This window comes from Ranitomeya imitator, chromosome 3 (assembly GCF_032444005.1).
Source record: "Ranitomeya imitator isolate aRanImi1 chromosome 3, aRanImi1.pri, whole genome shotgun sequence".
NCBI classification, from domain to species: Eukaryota; Metazoa; Chordata; class Amphibia; order Anura; family Dendrobatidae; genus Ranitomeya; species Ranitomeya imitator.
The window spans coordinates 129,629,809-129,647,911 of record NC_091284.1 but is presented as its reverse complement, the minus strand read 5'-3'; the positions used below and the strand labels follow the sequence as shown (position 1 = coordinate 129,647,911).

The 18,103-nt window shown below is 45.6% G+C and overlaps 1 protein-coding gene across 1 annotated transcript in view; it reads right to left on the bottom strand.

Annotated features, from left to right (window-relative positions):
- Positions 1–2,091: 2,091 nt before the first annotated feature.
- The window catches only part of ABHD11 (abhydrolase domain containing 11), a 36,109-nt gene continuing 20,097 nt past the window's right edge, over positions 2,092–18,103 (bottom strand). The window contains exons 2-6 of the mRNA XM_069761438.1: positions 11,309–11,444; positions 9,336–9,509; positions 6,773–6,943; positions 3,578–3,759; positions 2,092–2,571 (exon numbers count right to left, since the gene is read on the bottom strand). Of these exons, the coding sequence (XP_069617539.1) occupies positions 2,433–2,571; positions 3,578–3,759; positions 6,773–6,943; positions 9,336–9,509; positions 11,309–11,444 (802 nt within the window). The 3' untranslated portion in view covers positions 2,092–2,432. The remainder of the gene's footprint in view (positions 2,572–3,577; positions 3,760–6,772; positions 6,944–9,335; positions 9,510–11,308; positions 11,445–18,103) is intronic.

Below are 18,103 nucleotides of genomic sequence, written 5' to 3'. Positions count from 1 at the left end.
TTCACTTATGGTGGTCCTGCCCCACCCTACAACAATTTTGGTCTCTTGTGGAGGCGACTATTCTGGATATTGTAGGTAAAAAATTGAAGCTGACACCAGAGTCTGTTCTTTTAAACCTACCCATTTGGCCCAATCTACCTCATCGCTCCTCTTCCTTAGCCTTCCACATCATAGCGGCTGCTAAGCTACTGGTGCCGACACACTGGAAATCAACAAAAACACCCACACTCCCACAATTATTTTCCAAAATTGACCAACTTTACAGATTAGCAGATTTAGCAGCCTCCGTGAACCATACGACCCTAACATTCAAAGAAACATGGCACCCTTGGGTCCTTTATAGGTCTAACAAACATCTGATATCCGAAGACTTATCTTAAACAATTAAGACTACAGAACAAGGTGCTACCCATCCCCCCCCACCTTTCCCCCTGAATTCTGATTTCTTCTTCTCTACCCCCCTTTCTTCTCTAAATTCTTTCTCTATTAATTGTGTCGTTTTTATCTTTTGACGACCAGTATTATTAGACTGTTCATGATCAATGTTCGATTGCAGGAATACCTTCCTACCTATTAGTATAAAACAAGATTTATGTTTCCTCCTGTTGACAACTACCCATCATTCATATATTACAATTGTCTTACCTACATATAACCTGTGTAATGTCAAAGCTATATGTTTGTCCTAAGAGCTCTTATTCGAAGTTTATCTAAGACAGTTCTATTAACTGCTTTTTCTCTGTATTTTATACATGTTTGTACACCTGTTCTTTAATGAAAATCAATAAAAAGAACATTGAAAAGAAAGATGTCGATCCATTGGGTAGCGTCCTCTGGTGTTGTGAAGAAATGAGCTTTATTAAAGGCAACCACTCTCAACCTCGCAGTAAAAAACATGGAGTATTGCACCCCCAGTTCTCTCAGTGGCCTCTTGACGCCAGTAAATTGCATTCTCTGTTTCTGGACCGCAGCAGAGTAATCCGGGTAGATGGCAATCCTCTGTCCGTCAACAGTGAGATCCTCCATTTCTCTGGCCTTCCTAAGAGCAATATCTCTGTCTTTGTAGTTTAATATCTTAGCCAGTATGGTACGAGGATTGGCTCCAGGGGGAGGGGGCTGCGGCGGAACTCTGTGCGCTCTATCCACAGCAAAGACCCTTGTCAGAACTTCGGCTCCAACCTTCTCCTTCAACCAGTTTTCAATAAACTCAGTAGGATTTCTCCCCTCTTTTTTCCGGCAGGCCCACTATCCTGATGTTATTTCTTCTGGATCTGTTTTCTAGGTCCTCATTTTTTGCTGCCAATTCCGATATCTGTAGGGCAAACTTTCTCTTTGCCTTTTGTAGTTGAACCACATGATCCTCCGCAGTACTCATCCTCTCCTCCACCTCCCCCATGCGTTTATCCATTTTCTGTATGGCAGCCTTTATTTGTATAATCTCCCCTTTCACCTCCTTCATCTGAAGGGTTAAATCATTCAGGGACTGGTTACAAGAGGATATAGACGTCCTTTAGGGTTGGTTCCCTCTCAATTCCACTTCCTTCTCAGCCTCTCCTGCTGCAGCCATGCTACTTTCTTCCTCCCCCTTCTGTGCCCCTTCAATCCTTCATCAGCTTTCTCCTCCTCCTCTCCTTCAGCTCTCTCCTCCATAGTCTCTTGTGCCTCTTCCCCACCGACCACCCGGGCAAACCTCTCCGGGTGTCCCCACAGCTCACCTTCACGCTCGGGTGACTCAGCTTCCAGGTACGGCTAGATTTATGGCAGCCAGCGATGTCTGTTCAGGATAATTATGCTTGTGGCTCCGGGACCTCTTTCCTCAGCTTCACATAGCCATCCAGGACACGCCCCCTACTTTGAATCTTAACGCTTGACACTTATTTTTCAAGAGATGAGCCGCCTCATTCTCTCATTTGAGAACACAAGAACGTTTGGCTGATCCAAACTTTCATCTGTATGGAGGAGTTGGAAATGATTACTGAAGGCAGAATGAGAAGTGGGTTGTCAGCTATTCTATAGGCCAGCCTTAACAACTTATTCACACCAGGTTTCTAAATTAAGGGTGTGAGTTGTAAAAACGCCAAGTCTCCTACATAACTCTGTGGATAGTTTAATATGTATTTTAGAGCTGCCATACTCCCTTTAAGTATGTTATGTTGATGGCAATGTATATTAATATTGTCAGCCAATATGGCTGCAGTTCTTACTTTCCAACCAAAACAGAAACATGACAATATCTTTGAAATTAGAAAAGTCATACATTGACTACTGCTCTACTTTCTGATTTACAGATGTATCCACGTTTTGTTTTTCTTTTCATTCATTTGTAAACCTAATAATGATGAAATACAGTTTTTCCACAGTCTTTATGACAAATCACTGAACAAGTAGAAGCATTTTCCACAGTTTGGATCTACAGAAATGTCTGTCTTGTGTTACGTGGGCTCTACAAAGTGGCAGATGGCATCGAGGAAATCCTGTGTCTGCTCTGCGTGTACCCAGTGTCCTGCACCCTGAATGTACTCCACATTTGCACATGGGAAGAGGCGTTCTATTTCAGGGTAATTCTCGGAACTGAAAAATAAAATAAATAAAATTACGTAAAAAAATATTATACAGAAAACATGTTAAACCATTAAACTGAATTTTTTTTCTTCTATAGCAAGATGTTGTAGTTGGCACCTGCGCAATAACAGCTATCAGCGATCGCTAATAGCTGCTACTGCACAGGCTTGGCGGTGCCAGCTTGGAGGAGGAAGTTTTTTCTTCTGTAGCAAGATGGCGCCGCCGTCACTTGCGCAGTATCAGCTATCGGATCACCTCTATATACACCGATAGCTGCTACTGTGGCGGGCGCCATTTTCAATTTTTTTTTTTTTTTTTTTTAAATATGAGGATAACCTCAACCATAAAAATTATATGCACATTACACATGCGATTATGCTGCAGTGCAGGAGTCACGGCTGGCACCTGCCTGCAGAAGTTTTTTTTTTTTTTTTACAGTATGTATACATAATATTCATTATGTAAATTAGGGGGCAGGTCAGTGAGGGATCAGTGACCTATCAGCAGTCTGCATTATGAATACCTAATCACAGCACCACATAAAGAACCCCCACAAGCCGCCCCGGAGCATGGGCATATCATTAACTCAAAACTGAAAATAAAGATTAAACAAAAACCACAAGACGGATGTCATCAACCAAGGTATCATTGTAATCAGTATAACGGCGCCGACCTGACACTGTGTGTAGGTTAATGTGCACAATCCTGCTGACAGGTTCTCTTTAAGGGGGCTTCAGCGCTGAAGCTTCACGATAGCTTACACAGATTTGTACACCTGTATGATGGCTACTTAGCAATGGATTTGCTGGAAATCGTACTTTATTAGAACCATACAGCAATACCAAGCCCAGCTGCTTCTAACTGGCAAACAGGTCGATGGAACGAGGAAAATAACTGCTGATTTGCAGGCCCTAATATTGATGGCCTAGCCTAAAAATAGGCCTTCAATATTGTTATCCTGGAATATGCCTTTAAAATGAATGTCTGTCATTTAACACAATGCCTGATAGTTCACCTGATGTAAGGAGAATTAGCTCCTCCCAAGAAGAGCGTAGGTCCAGGGTAAGAGCAATGGAACTCTGGAAAATCTAGTAAATCTTGGAGATGGTTTGAGATGGCATCAAGATTTACTCTCCATTTAAAATGGCCATTTTCTTGCACAAGGTTAGAGAGCAAAAACTGGCGAACAGATGCTTTCTGTAAAAAAAAACATCAAAAGACAGATTATTATTATTATACATTTTTAAAGCGCCATTTATTCCATGGCGCTTTACATGTGAATACGGGGCAAATATAGACAAATACATTAAACATGAGCAGATAACAAGGCACACAGGTACATAAGGAGGGAGGACCCTGCCCGCGAGGGCTCACAGTCTGCAGGGGATGGGTGATGAAACACTAGGAGAGGGTAGAGCTGGTTGTGTGGTGGTTCAGTAAGTTCAGGATCACTGCAGGCTGTAGGCTTGTCGGAAGAGGTGAGTCTACAGGTTCTTTTTGAAGGTTTCTATGGTAGGCGAGAGTCTGATGGAGTTCCAGAGTATTGGGGAAGCACGGGAGAAGTCTTGGATGCGGTTGTGGGAAGAAGAGATGAGAGGGGAGTAGAGAAGGAGATCTTGAGAGGATCGGAGGTTGCGTGTAGGTAGGTACCGGGAGACCATGTCACAGATGTATGGAGGAGACAGGTTGTGGATGGCTTTGTATGTCATTGTGAGGGTTTTGAACTGGAGTCTCTGGGCGATAGGAAACCAATGAAGGGCTTGACATAGGGGAGAGGCTGGGGAATAGCAGGGAGACAGGTAGATTAGTCGGGCAGCAGAGTGTAGGATGGATTGGAGTGGTGCCAGAGGGGAGGCCAGAGAGTAGGAGGTTGCAGTAGTCGAGGCGGGAGATAAGGGCATGCACTAGCGTTTTTGCGGTGTTGCGGTCAAGGAAAGCACGGAATTTTTTTTGAGTTTGAGACGGCAGGAGGAGGCAAAGGCTTGGATATGTGGCTTGAAAGAGAGGGCAGAGTCGAGGATCACCCCGAGGCACCAGGCGTGTGGGACTGGGGAAAGTGAGCAGCCATTGATTGACAGATTAGTAACAGTTGTAATTATTCTGCATTAAGGGTACGTTCACACAGGACTTTTTTGCTGAGTATTTTTTATGCCAATTTAGGTGCGTTTTTTTGGTGCATTTTTTTTTCTCTTTTTCCAGGCTAATGTCCTTGGATTTTCAGCGGCAAAAACACCAGTTTGTTCACGGTGTGTTTTGTGTATTTTTTTGGGACTACCACAGGTTGGTGGTATTTTAAATATTTCCTAATAAAATAGTTTTACGGGGCATTATATGATTTACTACTTGAAGGATTACCCTTGTGCAATATTGTATATGCAGAGCGACGGTCTGCAGCCTCTGATACACCTGTGATAGATGTATCACTGTGAGGGGGGAACTAAGAATGTGCAGCAAGGAAACAAATTGGGGATGTATGCTGCGTTCTCACTGCTTTGTTTACTTCTTGGTGAATGTTAATATAACTAGGCAATGTGAGATGGATTTTTGTGTATTATGGAGCAGTAAGAGACTCATCACAAAAGTACATTTGTCACCTATTCATGGGCTGTTTCTGTCACTTCTAAAAAGTTTAAAAGAAGAAGCACTGTGCATACTTATTAACCCCTCAGTGCCACAGGCAATTTTTCATTTCAGTTTCTTTGTTTTTTCCCTTTCTCCAAAGAGTTATAGCTTTTTTTACATTTCTATTTTTTTGGAGGACAAGTGGTAGCTTTGATTGAAACATTAATTTTTGATACAACGAATTGAAAAAAGGGAGAAAAAAAACCAAGTGTGACAAAATCCGCAATTCTGCCATTACTTGGTTTTTATGTTTACAAACAATTCCAGGTTAGTACAACTATGGTGATATTAAACTGGTAAAGTTTTTTCTTTTACGTAAGCGATGGAAATAAATACAGAAATGAAAAAAGAAAAAAAAAAATGTGGTCTGTGACTTTGTGATAAATATTGCCTCCGGCACATATTTCAACCTGCAAACCATCTTAGTCATCATGATGGTTTGCAGTCTGAAGAAACTCTGCTTGGGACATGTGTGTGTCAACTGTGAGGGGAGCAGAATTTCGGAATGAACATAACCGATCTGCTCGCTCAGCTGTGAAGCAAGACTAAAGGAAAACTGAGCGCATTAGACTTTTTATCTTCAGCTTCAGTTTTGCTGTATGGTCAGTTAGTCTCCATGTCCTGCTGAAAACCAGTCAGACTGACAGCAGAACAGGTTTACAAATCAGTACCTAACAGTACTGAAGTTGGAAAAAAAACAAAACCTTTGTGCTTAGTCAGTCAAGGATATATATATTTTTCTTTTCTCCCGTTACAGCTGTGGAGCGGAGTATGGATTGTTTGTTCACGATGCTACTCATCCGGCAGTTGAGACATATATCTTGAGTAGTGTTGCTCCAGGTTGCAATCCATCCTGACACGTGACTAGGATGGGTGGCAGCTTGAAATATGTAATGGCAGACATTTTTAACACATTCTCAGAGAACCCCTTTGAAGAGCAGAGATCGGAGTTAGCTGTTTCAGGAAGACGCTGGCTGTATAAGGGTATGTGTCCACGTGCAGTAAACGCTGCGTGTTTGACGCTGCATAGGGACGCAGCGTCAGACACGCAGCGTCCAGATGTTACAGCATAGTGGAGGGGATTTAATGAAATCCCGTCTCCACTATGCGTGGTAACACGCACGCGGCGGCCCTGCGACTCCGGACATGCTGCACGTCTTTTCAGATCGCAGCATGTCCGTATATCTTGCGGCGATGCTGCGTCGCCGCAAGATATAGCACAGGGCCCTATGGTGGGGAGCGATGATGCCGGATGTGTGCTGTGAACACATCCGGCATCATCGCGTCCCAGAAAGGGGGCGGGGCTTACCCCAGAGCGGCTAAGCCGTTCCGGCGATACCGCTGGCCATCCTGAAAGTGGACACATACCCTAACACAGATGCCACTTACGGTACTTTGTATTGTGTAGGCGCAGGCATACAACTGTATCTGATGTACGGCTGCTCTTGCGGCAGAGTATTTGGTGGGGAAATATGTTTAACGGAATGAAGAGAAAATGCTCTCCTCTATCTGGATGCTTTATTACCACCTTCTGTGTCATCTTCATCTCAAAGGATTTAATCGAAAATAAAAGTTAAACCGTCCATACCTTAACAATTGTACTCAGCTGCTCCTCTGCAAGTCTTCTGGCTGTAGATCTTGGCATCTTCCCTTCTAAACGTATATTCTGCATAACTTTAATATACTGAGGGAAACCAGTCTGCTGCACTGTTGGAGAAGGACTCGTGTCCACGGAAACCAATTGCTCCACCATTTGGGGCTGAGAACAAGAAGAGTCAACTTTGTTTCAATACATTAACCCCTTAACCCCCGGAGCTTTTTTCGGTTTTCCGTTTTCATTTTTGCCCCTCTCCTTCCCAGAGCCATAACTTTTTTATTTTTCTGTCAATATGGCCATGTGAGGGCTTATTGTTTGTGGGACGAGTTGTACTTTTTAACAACACCATTGGTTTTACCATGTTGTGTACTAGAACACAAGAAAACAGGAAAAAAATCCAAGTGTGGTGAAATTGAAAAAAAAAGTGCAATCCCACACTAATTTTTTGTTTGGCTTTTTTGCTAGGTTCACTAAATGCTACAACTGACCTGACATTATGATTCTCCAGGTCATTATGAGTTCATAGACACCAAACACATCTAGGTTCTTTTTAATCTAAGTGGTGAAACAAATTCCAAACTTTGCTAAAAAAAAAAAAAAAAAATTCCGCAATTTTTTGAGACCTGTATCGTCTCCATTTTTCGTGATCTCGGGTTGGGGGAGGACTTATTTTTTGCCAGCCGAGCTGATGTTTTTAATGATACAACATTGGTGCAGATACGCTCTTTTGATTGCCCGTTATTGCATTTTAATGCAATATCGCGGTGACCAAAAAAATGTAATTCTGGCGTTTCAAATTTTTTTCTCGCTACACCATTTAGCAATCAGGTTAATTCTTTTTTTTTTTTATAGATCGGGTGCTTCTGAAAGCAGCGATATCAAATATGTGTAGGTTTTATTTTTTTTTATGTTTTATCTTGAATGGGGTGAAAGGGTGGTGATTTGAACTTTTATATTTTTTCTATTTTTTTTCATATTTTTAAAAACATTTTTTTTTACTTTTGTCATGCTTCAATAGCCTCCATGGGAGGCTAGAAGCCAGCATAGCCTGATCGGCTCTGCTACATAGGAGCGATGCTCAGATCGCCCCTATGTAGCAGAATTACAGCATTGCTATGAGCGCCGACCACAGGGTGGCACTCACAGCAATCTGGCATCAACAACCATAGATGTCTGCAGGAGACCTCTGGTTGTTATGCCAACGCACCGATGATCCCCGATCACGTGACGGGGGTCACCGATGCGCAGATTTCCGGCCGGATGGCCGAAAGCGCTTGTTAAATGCTGCTGTCAGAGATTGACAGTGGCATTTAACTAGTTAACAGGTGCGAGAGGATCGCGATTCTGCTCGCGCCTATTGTGGGCATATGTTAGGTGTTCAAAACAGCTGACATGTCCTGGCTTTGATGCGGGCTCACTGCCGGAACCCGCATCAAAGCGGGGGTTCTGCAATCGGACATACTATTCCGTCCGATGGCAGAAAAGGGTTAAAGAGGTTGTCCACTACACATCAGCCTCCTATTGATCTGAATAGAAGGCGGATGTGTAGTATCCTGCCAGCCACTATTCTCCGCAATTCATCAGTTACGCTGGCGGCCACCGACACAGACAACAGCTGATCAGCCGGATGTCGGGTGTTGGATCCTGACCGATCAGATATTGATAACATGTCCCAAGGATAGATCATCAATGAAAAAGTAGTGGATAACCTCTTTAAGTATAAATGACGTTAGTCTGGACAAGTGCAGGCAATCAATGGATAACGAAAAAAAATTCTTGCATAGGCGTGGAGCTCCTAATTTAGAACGCAAAAGAAGTAAAGCATTAACTAGATTTTGTTAGTTACATCTTAAAGTGAACCCGTCAGGTTGGGTAACGCTATTCCCCTCCAGATGTGGGGTTGATCTACAGGTTAATAGTGTTATGAAGGTGAATGGCCACTGTACTGAAAGTGCAGCACGTGGGAGAAAATTAACTTTAAGTCTCCTAGGAACCGCCACTTAAAGTGCTGTGAGTAGTCACTAAAATTGCTCCGGGCATGCCGGCATAACAAAGCTGGCGGCTCCCGGGAGAAATAAAGTTCATTTTCTCCCACGTTCCGGAGTCCGGGCACCCTCATGACATTATTAACTTGCAAATTAACCCTATACTGGCTGTGTAATAGGGTTGTTGGACCTGATAGGTTCCCTTTGAATTTGTTTAAATACAAATAATGTGTAGACAGAAATGAGAATATATCAGAAACAGCTTGTCCGGAAGATGGGTCCCATATTGACACAGAGTCTCAGAGTGTTGCCTTGTCTTGTAAAACTGCAAATTATGCAGCACCACAAGAACAAAATGCACATCACCCTGAAGGAGACATGATGGAGCACAGCTGAGCCATATTCATGTCAATGTGGATGAGGCAATACTAGGCACAGGGCAAAGCACTCATTTAGGATCAAAGCTAGTTATCACCCAGCAGTGGGAAGTTTTTATGCACATCTGTTTACAACCTCAGCATATAACTATGTTAAAATATATTGACAAACTTTGCATTTCTACTCCTTACTTCTTGCAGTGCCAAGGTCATGGCCGTCTTGCCTCCCATGCTGTGACCAATTAAGACACAACTGGAAATGTCTAACTGCTGCAAGAGGTGACGCACATCGCCACTCATCGCAGGGTACGTGATGAGATCACAATGTGGACTGCTGCCATGGTTGCGGGCATCTAACGTCAGCACCTGCAGAAAATACAACAAATGATACACTTGTATTATTTTGTAAAAGTACCTATGCAATAAACACATACACACTAATAGTTCTCTTCTCCTCTTTCTGTTCTCCATACTTAGTGTGGCAGACACAAAATGCAAAGACTGAGTCAACGTCTCCCCTTTTTATCTGGTTTCAGGAGTGATTTTCATATTGTCTACACCTGTCACTTCCCACAGGTGAGTTTGAACAAGCATCATATGCTTGAAACAAAGTTGTTTACCCACAATTTTGGAAAGGTGACAATTTTGTCTGGCCCATTTTGGGGTTTTTGTGTGAAATCATGTCCAATTGGGGCAAATCTATAATTGTAAAGAGATTTATGTGCCCAGTAAGGGTCAGAGAGATGTTTTTTGGACTTGTGTTGCCTCCCCGTCTCTGCTATTAGAGGATCAATGTTTAAAGCTACATTTTGAGAAACAATAATTCCAAAACACTTAAAATTGTCAGCTATTGGTACACAAACATCTTGAGTCTGGCTTTGACTATAAGAAGGTGACAGATGGGAATTGATTTATGCCAATTAACCTTGACTCCAAAAAAAAAAAAACGACCCAAACCCAACCAAAGCTTTCTTTAAGTCTCAGTTCAGACCACGTTGGGCTATTGGTGGCTTACGTCTGAAGCAAAGAAAAACATATTTCATACATGGTTAATGAAAAAATACACTGGCGCTATAACTATAGATGTGAGCTACACAAGTGCCGCTGGTACCTCTGTCAGATGATGTGCCCAATCCAACAAACAAGAATAAAAGACCAATATAAACAAATAGAGAGTACCGCGCTACAAGTGGCTAGGGCTAGGTGCCGTCCGTGATCCTGGAGTAACGACCCAGAACTCCCTGTGATCGCAGGTGGCAACTACTAATATCTGTCCAATTTGCCAATTTTCATATACTTAGAAGAGGAGAGATGCATTGACCTTCTGTGTGCGTAGTGCAACTAATTGTGGCTCTCCTGCTGAGCTTGTAATATTATACTGCTATACCGCAATCGTAGATGGTAACTAGTAGTATTCCGTTACCTACTGAATGCAGCCGTATGGAGATCCCGGAGCTGCTGGGCTGCTTGCGTCGGGTTCAGCTGGCTGGCCTGCACATCTAGAGATCCGCTCTGTCAGGGAGCTGTTCCCGTCCGCTTGGAAGGTAAGTATGCGGGTGCCAGCCTTGGTCGATATCGGCGGCTTTGGGTACTGCAGGTGAAGACTGTGGTAGCTACGTGTAGCGCCAGAGACGTCCCGGCCGGAGGCGTCCCTGGATACACGTGAAAAAATGGCCGACACTGCGAAGCAGTGAGTGACATCACTGGCCTATGGAGCCTCAGTGGGGTCAAATCTAACCTACGCATTTCAAAGTGACACGCACTCCTTCATCAGGGTTACCTCTTCTAAGTATATGAAAATTGGCAAATTGGACAGATATTAGTAGTTGCCACCTGCGATCACAGGGAGTTCTGGGTCGTTACTCCAGGATCACGGACGGCACCTAGCCCTAGCCACTTGTAGCGCGGTACTCTCTATTTGTTTATATTTCATACATGTTCCCATAGACTTCAATTATACAGAGTCCAAAACATATAACTTTGGATGCTTGACCTTGTCAAGTGTCAATGTTGCCTATGTTTCTGAACATAGTAGTATGATGGGTCAACTTGATAGCGAGCTTAATCTGACAAGAGCTGCTGGTTTGAGATCTATATCATATTTCAGACCTGAAACATGTGAACGGCTTTCTGGAGACTTTGATGGTAACGTGACAAGCACTTACCTTTCTACCTGTCCGGCTGACCAAAGCTCGAGCAATAGACTGAAAGTTTGATTTGCTACCAAACAATCCATGAAGCAAGACAAGGGGTGGTCCGGGTGCCTTTCCCTCATACACGTCATAGGACAAAGTGACAATGCTGTAAGGCACAAAAAAAATAAACTGTTAAATGTGGCTCCATGAGAAGATATTTCAAAGTATAAGCCACTAAAATGCACTCAACTTTTGGAAAAGAGGGTTGAATGTTAACTCATAAACCACAAATTTATACAACAACCTACACTGTGATCCTCTAGATCAGTGTTTCTCAACTCCAGTCCTCAAGACCCACCAACAGGTCATGTTTTCAGGATTTCCTTAGTATTGCACAGGTGATAATTTCATCACCTGCTCATGCTTTAATTCCATCACCTATGCAGTAGTAAGGAAATCCTGAAAACATGACCTGTTGGTGGGTCTTGAGGACTGGAGTTGGGGAACACTGCTCTAGATAGATGTCCTCCATCAAGGTTCATGCAGCATGAACATAGTCAGAAACCTTATCAATTTACAGTGTAGGCACTTGGAGGCACAATGGGAGCAGAACTAGCTCAGCTGTAGATTAAACAGTCCCTGTGAAACATCAAAAAGGTTAAAGGCTGATCAGACATAATGTTACCTCATAAGGCCCCATACACATTAGACTATACTTGACCAAACCTACATTGGCCAACAGTCTAACGAGCACCTAGGCCTCCAGACTCACCCCCGATAGATAATGTCAGGGGAAAGAAGGACTCAACGTTGGATTTGCAATGGCTGATACTTCTGCTCTCCCCTGAGATAAGGCACAACCATAAAGAACAAATGAGAACTCGGCAGAGGGTTCCTGCTTATGGAGGAGCGAGGAGAGGTTTTTCCAGCCAAACGATCAACTGACCTTGGGCCTTCAGACCCTACAAGATTGAGTAAGTATTTTCGCTTTTTTGGGAGGGCTTATTTTTGAGCGGCAGAGTTGTAGTTTTTATTGGCACCATTTTGGGGCATGAAAAAAAAATGAAATTCCAACTTTGTTTTACATACAGTATTTAATATAACATGTTAAATGGGTTGTCCCATAAACATATATCAGCTATCCACATGATAGAAGTCTGTGATCCCTAGGGGGCAGCCCTGACCCCCAGCCATTCACAGCCAAGTTCCCTTGGCTCAGTTTACACATAATCTGTAAGGAGGATTTCACCCCCAAAGTATTTATAAGCATATAACTCTTTTAAACACAAGTCTAGTAATACCTTTACATGACCAGTCTGATCCTCCATTACCGAGAAATCAGAATTTCAATGAATATGTAAATGAGTCGGTACTGATCTGAAGCCTCGGTCACTCCAGCTCTACTCTCTAGGAATTTGATGTGGGAGAACCTGACCTCAACCACATCCACCACTTCTGGGATGAACTAGAATGGAGACCGTGAACCCGGTCCTCTCCTCCAACATCAGTTTCTGATCTCACAAATACGGTACTACGGATATATGTGAAGCAATTCCCACAGACACCCCCAAAATTTTATAGAAATCCTTCCCAGAAGAATGGATATCTGTGGAGTCTTGACACTTCTGTTTTTACGCCTGGGATGGGAGAAAAGCTGCTGTAGGTGACATGAGGGGGCGCTGTGCATGTACATGGGGTTGCTGACGCTCCTGTAGATGACACAAGGGGGTGCTGTGCATGTACATGGGGCTGCTGACGCTCTTGTAGGTGACAAGGGGGCGCTGTGCATGTACATGGGACTGCTGATACTCCTGTAGGTGACACAAGGGGGCGCTGTGCATGTACATGGGGCTGCTGATACTCCTGTAGGTGACACAAGGGGGCGTTGTGCATGTACATGGGGCTGCTGATACTCCTGTAGGTGACACAAGGGGGCGCTGTGCATGTACATGGGGCTGCTGATACTCCTGTAGGTGACACAAGGGGGCGCTGTGCATGTACAGTACAGACCAAAAGTGTGGAAACACCTTCTCATTTAAAGATTTTTTTGTATATCCATGACTATGAAAATTGTACATTCACACTGAAGGCATCAAAACTATGAATTAACAGATGTGGAATTATATACTTACCAAAAAAGTATGAAACAACTGAAATTATGTCTTATATTCTAGGTTCATCAAAGTAGCCACCTTTTGCTTTGATGACTGCTTTGCACACTCTTGGCATTCTCTTGATGAGCTCCAAGAGGTAGTCACCGGGAATGGTCTTCCAACAATCTTGAAGGAGTTCCCAGAGATGCTTAGCACTTGTTGGCCCTTTTGCCTTCACTCTGCGGTCCAGCTCACCCCAAACCATCTCGATTGGGTTCAGGTCTGGTGACTGTGGAGGCCAGGTCATCTGGCGTAGCACCCCATCACTCTCCTTCTTAGTCAAATAGCCCTTACACAGCCTGGAGGTGTGTTTGGGGTCATTGTCCTGTTGAAAAATAAATGATGGTCCAACTAAAAGCAAACCGGATGGAATAGCATGCCGCTGCAAGATACTGTGGTAGCCATGCTGGTTCAGTATGCTTTCAATTTTGAATAAATCCAAAGCACCCCCACAACATCAGACCTCCTCCTCCATGCTTCACGGTGGGAACCAGGCATGTAGAGTCCATCCGTTCACCTTTTCTGAGTTGCACAAAGACACAGTGATTGGAACCAAAGGTCTCAAATTTGGACTCATCAGACCGAAGCACAGATTTCCACTGTCTAATGTCCATTCCTTGTGTTCTTTAGCCCAAACAAGTCTCTTCTGCTTGTTGCCTGTCCTTAGCAGGGGTTTCCTAGCAGCTATTTTACCATGAAGGCCTGCTGCACAAAGTCTCCTCTTAACAGTTGTTGTAGAGATGTGTCTGCTGCTAGAACTCTGTGTGGCATTGACCTGGTCTCTAATCTGAGCTGCTGTCTCGGATAAACTTATCCTCAGAAGCAGAGGTGACTCTTGGTCTTCCTTTCTGGTCCTCATGTGAGCCAGTTTCTTTGTAGCGCTTGATGGTTTTTGTCACTGCACTTGGGGACACTCAAAGCTTTCCCAGTTTTTCGGACTGACTGACCTTCATTTCTTAAAGTAATGATGGCCACTCATTTTTCTTTACTTAGCTGCTTTTTTTCTTGCCACAATAGAAACTCTAACAGTCTATTCAGTAGGACTATCAGCTGTGTATCCACCAGACTTCTGCTCAACGCAACTAAAGGTCCCAACCCCATTTATAAGGCAAGAAATCCCACTTATTAATCCTGACAGGGCACACCTGTGAAGTGAAAACCATTTCCGGGTACTACCTCTTGAAGCTCATCAAGAGAATGCCAAGAATGTGCAAAGCAGTCATCAAAGCAAAAGGTGGCTACTTTGAAGAACCTAGAATATAGGACATAATTTCAGTTGTTTCACACTTTTTTGTTAAGTATATCATTCCACATGTGGTAATTCATAGTTTTGATGCCTTCAGTGTGAATGTACAATTTTCATACAAAAAATCAAAAGAAAACAAAAAGCAGCACCAACAGCTGGTAAAATCACCTACACCCGCTCGCTCAATGTCCTCCTATAGCGCATTAGAGCCCATGCGAATGTCGGGTGCTCCAACTGTTGAAATCCAAACATATATAGCAAAAATTCTTTGAGAGAAAGCGAGCACTCACCAACAGCGGTTGGTGAGTGCTCGCTTTCTCTCAAAGACTTTTTACAATTTTCATAGTCAAGAAAATACAGAAAAATCTTTAAAGAAGGTGTGTCCAAACTTTAGGTCTGTACTGTACATGGGGCTGTTGATGCTCCTGTAGGTGACAGAAGGGGGCACTGTGCATGTACATGGGGCTGCTGATGCTCCTGTAGTTGACACAAGGAGGCGCTGTGCATGTACATGGGGCTGCTGATGCTCCTGTAGGTGACAAGGTGGTGCTGTGCATGTACATGGGGCTGCTGGCGCTCCTGTAGATGACACGAGGGGGCGCTGTGCATGTACATGGGGCTGCTGATGCTCCTGTAGGTGACATAAGGGGGCATTGTGCATGTACATGGGGCTGCTGACGCTCCTGTAGATGACACAAGGGGGTGCTATGCATGTACATGGGGCTGCTGATGCTCCTGTAGATGACAAGGGGGTGCTGTGCATGACATGGGGCTGCTGATGCTGCTGTAGGTGACAAGGTGGTGCTGTGCATGTACATGGGGCTGCTGGCACTCCTGTAGATGACACAAGGGGGTGCTGTGAATGTACATGGGGCTGCTGATGCTCCTGTAGATGACAAGGGGGTGCTGTGCATGACATGGGGCTGCTGATGCTGCTGTAGGTGACAAGGTGGTGCTGTGCATGTACATGGGGCTGCTGGCGCTCCTGTAGATGACACAAGGTGGTGCTGTGTATGTACATGGGGCTGCTGATGCTCCTGTAGGTGAAACAAAGGGGTGCAGTCCATGTACATGGGGCTGCTGATGCTCCTGTATGTGACATGAAATGGCGCAGTGCGTGTACATGGGGCTGCTGGCGCTCCTGTAGATGATACAAGTGGGCGCTGTGCATGTACATGGGGCTGCTGACGCTCCTGTAGATGATACAAGTGGGCGCTGTGCATGTACATGGGGCTGCTGATTCTCCTGTAGGTGAAACAAGGGAGCACAGTGCATGTACATGGGGCTGCTGATGCTCCTGTAGGTGACACAAGGGGGCGCTGTGCATGTACATGGGGCTGCTAAAGCTCCTGTAGGTGACACAAAGGGTGCTGTGCATGTACATGGGGCTGCTGACGCTCCTGCAGGTGACAAGGGGGCGCTGTGGATGTACATGAGGCTGCTGATGCTCCTGTAGTTGACACAAGGAGGCGCTGTGCATGTACATGGGGCTGCTAAAGCTCCTGTAGGTGACACAAGGGGGTGCTGTGGATGTACATGGGGCTGCTGACGCTCCTGTAGGTGACACAAGGTGGCGCTATGCATGTACATGGGGCTGCTGAGGCTCCTGTAGGTGACACAAGGGGGCGCTGTGCATGTACATGGGGCTGCTGATGCTCCTGTAGGTGACGCAGTGCATGACATGGGGCTGCTGATGCTCCTGTAGGTGAAACAAGGTGGTGACGTGCATGTACATGGGGCTGCTGACGCTCCTGTAGGTGACACAAGGGGGCGCTGTGTATGTACATGGGGCTGCTGATGCTCCTGTAGGTGACACAAGGGGGCGCTGTGCATGTACATGGGGCTGCTGATGCTCCTGTACGTAACATAAGGTGGTGCTGTGTATGTACATGGGGCTGCTGACGCTCCTGTAGGTGACAAGCGGTCGCTGTGGATGTACATGGGGCTGCTGATGCTCCTGTAGGTGACACATGGGGCGCTGTGGATCTACATGGGGCTGCTGATGCTCCTGTAGTTGACACAAGGAGGCGCTGTGCATGTACATGGGGCTGCTAAAGCTCCTGTAGGTGACACAAGGGGGTGCTGTCGATGTACATGGGGCTGCTGACGCTCCTGTAGGTGACACAAGGTGGCGCTATGCATGTACATGGGGCTGCTGAGGCTCCTGTAGGTGACACAAGGGGGCGCTGTGCATGTACATGGGGCTGCTGATGCTCCTGTAGGTGATGCAGTGCATGACATGGGGCTGCTGATGCTCCTGTAGGTGAAACAAGGTGGTGACGTGCATGTACATGGGGCTGCTGACGCTCCTGTAGGTGACACAAGGGGGCGCTGTGTATGTACATGGGGCTGCTGATGCTCCTGTAGGTGACACAAGGGGGCGCTGTGCATGTACATGGGGCTGCTGATGCTCCTGTAGGTAACATAAGGTGGTGCTGTGTATGTACATGGGGCTGCTGACGCTCCTGTAGGTGACAAGGGGTCGCTGTGGATGTACATGGGGCTGCTGATGCTCCTGTAGGTGACACATGGGCGCTGTGGATCTACATGGGGCTGCTGATGCTCCTGTAGATGACACAAGGTGGCGCTGTGCATGACATGGGGCTGCTGATGCTGCTGTAGGTGACACAAGGTGGTGCTGTGCATGTACATGGAGCTGCTGGCGCTCCTGTAGATGACACAAGAAGGTGCTGTACATGTACATGGGGCTGCTGATGCTCCAGGGGGAGCTGTGTATGTACATGGGGCTGCTGATGCTCCTGTATGTGACATGAGGTGGCACAGTGCGTGTACATGGGGTTGCTGGCGCTCCTGAAGATGATACAAGTGGGCGCTGTGCATGTACATGGGGCTGCTGCCCCTCTTCTAGGTGACAAGGGAGCGCTGTGCATGTACATGGGGCTGCTGATGCTCCTGTAGGTGAAACAAGGGGGCACAATGCATGTACATGGGGCTGCTGATGCTCCTGTAGGTGACACAAGGGGGCGCTGTGGATCTACATGGGGCTGCTGATGCTCCTGTAGGTGACACAAGGGGGCGCTGTGGATGTGCATGGGGCTGCTGATGCTCCTGTAGGTGACACAAGGGGGCGCTGTGCATGTACATGGGGCTGCTGATGCTCCTGTAGGTGACACAAGGGGGCGCTGTGCATGTACATGGGGCTGCTGATGCTCCTGTAGGTGACGCAGTGCATGACATGGGGCTGCTGACGCTCCTGTAGATGACACAAGGGGGCGATGTACATGTACATGGGGCTGCTGATGCTCCAGGGGGCGCTGTGTATGTACATGGGGCGGCTGATGCTCCTGTATGTGACATGAGGTGGCGCAGTGCGTGTACATGGGGCTGCTGGCGCTCCTGAAGATGATACAAGTGGGCGCTGTGCATGTACATGGGGCTGCTGATGCTCCTGTAGGTGAAACAAGG